The sequence below is a fragment of the Oncorhynchus masou genome, unplaced genomic scaffold (genome assembly GCF_036934945.1).
Source record: "Oncorhynchus masou masou isolate Uvic2021 unplaced genomic scaffold, UVic_Omas_1.1 unplaced_scaffold_14474, whole genome shotgun sequence".
NCBI classification, from domain to species: domain Eukaryota; kingdom Metazoa; phylum Chordata; class Actinopteri; order Salmoniformes; family Salmonidae; genus Oncorhynchus; species Oncorhynchus masou.
The window spans coordinates 500-4,977 of NW_027004448.1; the positions used below are offsets into that span (position 1 = coordinate 500).

Here is a 4,478-nt window from a genome sequence, read left to right on the forward strand (position 1 = left end):
ACAAGTACATAACGTTCTGAGAACCATGTGTTTCTTAGAGCTTGGTGAGAGGGTGGTTGTCCTATGGTTATTTTGCATTCAACCTTCCCATAACGTTTCCTACAGGTTTCCTCAGGGTTCTATTAAAATTAATGTTCTCAAATTGTTCAGAGAATGTTAAGAAACAACATTCTTCCATGGGAATTTCAGGACTTCAGCATAACGTTTCTTACATTTTTTATCATGGTTTTATTTAAAGTCATGTTCTCAGAACATTCAGGGAATGTTAAAAAAAAGTTCTGTGGGAATTTCAGTACTTCAGCATAACGTTTTCTACAGTTTTCCTCGTGTTCTATTCAGTCATGTTCTCAGAGGTTTAGAGAACATTAAGAAACAAGGTTTTTCTGTGGGAATTCCAGGACTTCACATAATGTTTTATGCAGGTTTCTTCATGGTTCTATTTAAAGTAATGTTCTCAGAACATTAAGAAAACTTTCCATAAAAAACAAGAACACATAGTAACATTCAACGAACGTTGGAAGAATGTTATTGGAAAACATATACATTCCATTCCCAGCATCAACAAAATTCTCTATCCTCTATCTTGTTAAGTGTGTTCGGGTGTGTTTGCTGCACCCACTAATTGGCCACACCTGATCTTAATTAGTGCTTGTTTCCTTTGAAATGGGGTCTGTTTGAATAGACTAACATGAACAGCTTTCTATGAGTTAAAAAACATGTCATGCTTGCTACATCCTAGAGGTGCAGTGGACTAATTCCATGGCTAGTGAACAGAGAGATGATGGGTTTGAATCTCACAGATGCCATGCAACATAAAAAGAAATGGTTTTGCATGATTAATGCTGAAGCAAATTAATTGTGCTTGGAGTTCAAAACAGTTAACCTAAACGAGCAGTGTCATTAAAAGTCTTATTAAAACAGTCTCAGGACATTATTTTATTACCCTATAATTTCTGTTCTCAGAATGGTATTAAAAAACCCCAGGAAATTTTTCAGGGAACCATAGAAAAACCTCCCTGCAACCTAAAAATGTAAGTTCCCGGAGCAGGCAACATTTTCACTTCCATTCTCAGAATGTTTAAAAAACATTCTGTTTTCACTGTCAGGAAACGTATGGCTTTGTCCCCAGAACCAATGGGAAACCAAAAAAGTACTTTCGAACAACTTCCAAGGAACCAAATGTGCTAGCTGGGTTGTTTGTTTAAAATACTTTACCTCTACCCTGTCCCACTGCATATGAGCCAACCTGATATTTTCGTTTACTCAGGCCATGCCCGTTGTGGCATACGTTTCTGTTTGGAGGAAAATGCCAATTTAGGTTTCGTTTTCGTTTCTTGCTGTGTTTCTTTTACAGATATGTCATATGGTCTCGTTCATCGCTTTCAGAACGCTCTGACTCCTAGGGCGCAGACTGACCGTCCTGTGTTCCATCAAGATGAGCTGATTATGGATACGTTTAGACGGTGATAATAACACATTTACAATGTTTTCGTGGGGAGAGAACACCCGTGATGGCTTCGGTTTAGTGAAATCGGAGGATTTGGTAAAGGCGAACACGGACGGTTGCGTAAATTTCATACACCTGAAATCTCCAGTTATGCATCTTTCTGCAGGTAATAAAGTGGTCGCGTTCATCGAAATAATGGGAAACAAGTGTCCCTCGCTCGGATGCAAGATGACAAAGATGGGAGAAGGATCACAGGAAAACTGAGTAAGCACCTTTCTATGTGTTTTTCCCCACCACAAGAGCCCACTTCTTTACTGAACTGCTTAAACAACATGTTTAAATCGGCAATCAGCAGGTGAAACAATAACAAAGCGCCCTCCCCACCCGTTTCTGTATAAAGCTGAGGCATGGGGCTTGAAAATGTAACCACTCTCAAATTCATAGATAGTGCTATTGATGCAAGGACGAACCATCCATGATATCAACATTATACTTTTAACAATGTTTTGAGACTATACAGTGTTTGTTTACATGTACATTGTTTACGGACATCGGAGTAAAACAAGCTTATATTTTGAGTTCTGATGGGGTATGATAGTTGAACTAAGCTCATGAGTCATTTCTAAGTTATATTCTTCAAGAATCAATGGGTACATATTATAAAAATTGGATGAAGTAACTGCTAATTGCCCCTTTAATCTATTTAATACATTTCATTTATATTTCATGTGTGTAGAGGGTGTGGAGTGCAGGGAGAAGATTCTGTCTCTGAGTTGCTGTGATGCACATATTATTTTACTGTCTGAAGAGGGCAGAGTTTTGTGCCTCACCCAAGCATCCAATGTTCCCAGGTGGGTGCTTGACAGAAATGACACATCTCTCGGCTTAGGCCGACTCACATTTTAGTGGCTTCTGTCAATTGTAGTAATTTACCATGTTGTAATGATTACTTTTGGTTGTCTGTGTTTTCTCAGCCCAGTGGGTAACTTGAATCAGGTAATTCAGGTTGCATGTGGAGACCAGCATTCCATTGCACTAACCCAAGGTAAACAATCACATTCTAAATCACTGAGTTTGAGAAGGGATATGATAGGAGGCTGTCTGTGCTCTTTGAATGTCCTTTATACCAGATAGTTTCTGTTCCAGGTACGTAGATATCAACATGACAATACTGGAAGAGATGGAGACCCGCACACTGTCAATTTTTTAAATATAAAATAAACAGAGGCTTTAATGCTAAAATAGAATGTTTTATTGGGACATCATCATGCCCAAAAGTTCATAGTGCAGAAATAAAAGGTGAAAAAAACAGTTTGAGAAGGTTCACAATAGACATTAGAAATAAAACTACATTTATCACATACTCTAACAATGCAGCACGTGTCCTGTGAGATTTCCTATGTACAAATATTATTTGACCTTCCATTAGATGGTAAAGTGTTCACGTGGGGCCAGAACTCCAGTGGACAGCTGGGTTTGGGGAGGGTAGAGCCCAGCACCTTGTCTCCCCAGCCTGTCAAGTCTCTGTCAGGGATCCCCTTGGCTCAGATCACCGCTGGGGGAGACCACAGCTTCGCCCTGTCCCTCTCTGGAGCCGTGTTCGGCTGGGGCAAGAACAGCGCCGGGCAGCTGGGACTGGGGGACACAATAGGTACTGTATACACAAATATTATTAAATAATATCATCAACTAATAATATTCATTATTAGTTGGTATGTTTTAAAGAAAAGGAGTATGTTTGATATGTTTGAAGCAGACAGTATGAGTAGATAATTTAATATCAAATAGTATACGTAGATGTTTTTAATAGCTTTTTCTTTTTACAATAGTCAAAACAGAAAAAGCAAGCAAAGAAAAAAATGGGTGAAATCTATTTTGTCCAGACAGACCTGCTCCAGCTCCTGTTGATTGCCTGAATCTAAAGAAGACCGTTGCTGTTTCCTGTGGAGGGGAGCATACTGCTGTTCTGACAAAGGTTCTGACGTTTTTTACACAACATTTCCAACTGATACTATGTTTATTCTCCCAGTACCATTAAGATCTAAAGAATGTTTGGACCAATGATGTCTTGCTGGTTAGCATCACATACAGTAGAAACATTCATATCAACAACAGGAGCCGAAAACATCCTCATGATAACTGTGTGAATGGGTTTTGTTCTAGGGAGGTTTAGTGTTCACATTTGGCTCAGGTCGATATGGACAGCTTGGACACAACACTCTCAGAAATGAACTACGACCTCGACTGGTGGCCGAATTCTGGGGGGCAAAGGTGACCCAGATAGCCTGTGGAAGGTATGTAGTTACTAGATTGATTGATATAAGTCATGTGAATCTCTGTAAAATCATACATAGTCACACAAAGATCAATGGATGTAGCTTGGAGTGTCACTGGGTATATTATTAGATATATCCATTCTTAGGGATCACAGTTGATTTGTGATTTTTACTTTACAATCCTGTTTGTCAAATTAGAAACCACACATTGGCATTTGTGGGATCCTTCAAAAATATCTACTCATTTGGGCATGGAGAGCAAGGGCAGCTGGGAAATGGAGTCAAGATGGATCAGTCTGTGCCTCTGCCAGTACACCTACCACAGGGTAGTTAAAACATTCCTTTCCTTTGCATAACGTAACCTAATTCAAATGCAATACAGTAGTTAGGCTGAAATGTTGGTCTCTATGAAATTATAAAATAACAGGTTTATAACATCCTAACTGTTTTGGGTAACTTTCAGACCACATTGATGACCAGCAAATTGAACAAACCTTTGCTGGAGGAAACCATTCTTTTGCCTTGTGCAGCACTACTCAAGTAATGTGTTTACAGTTCAAAGTTGACAATTAGTTTGTTCTGTTTGTCCTTAGTACTTAACATTGTTTTAATACAGTGCATAAAATTGTTATTACAGGAATCAGGAAGAGGGTTGAATGACTCCAATCTCGGAAAAGTGATTCAAACATTAGATGATGACATCATTAACAGATGGATCTCGGACTGTAACTCAAAATCATGGAAGACGATACAGA

The 4,478-nt window shown here is 39.0% G+C and overlaps 1 protein-coding gene across 1 annotated transcript; it reads left to right on the plus strand.

Moving 5' to 3' along the window:
* Window positions 1-1,532: 1,532 nt before the first annotated feature.
* LOC135530876 (E3 ISG15--protein ligase HERC5-like) lies at window positions 1,533-4,474 on the plus strand (the record flags this gene model as incomplete). The annotated part of the gene is made up of 9 exons (XM_064959047.1): window positions 1,533-1,711; window positions 2,184-2,298; window positions 2,422-2,492; window positions 2,877-3,098; window positions 3,331-3,422; window positions 3,611-3,741; window positions 3,922-4,049; window positions 4,187-4,263; window positions 4,361-4,474. Coding segments are annotated over exons 1-9 (993 nt in total), but the record flags the coding sequence as incomplete, so codon positions are not given.
* Between the last annotated feature and the right edge of the window lie 4 nt (window positions 4,475-4,478).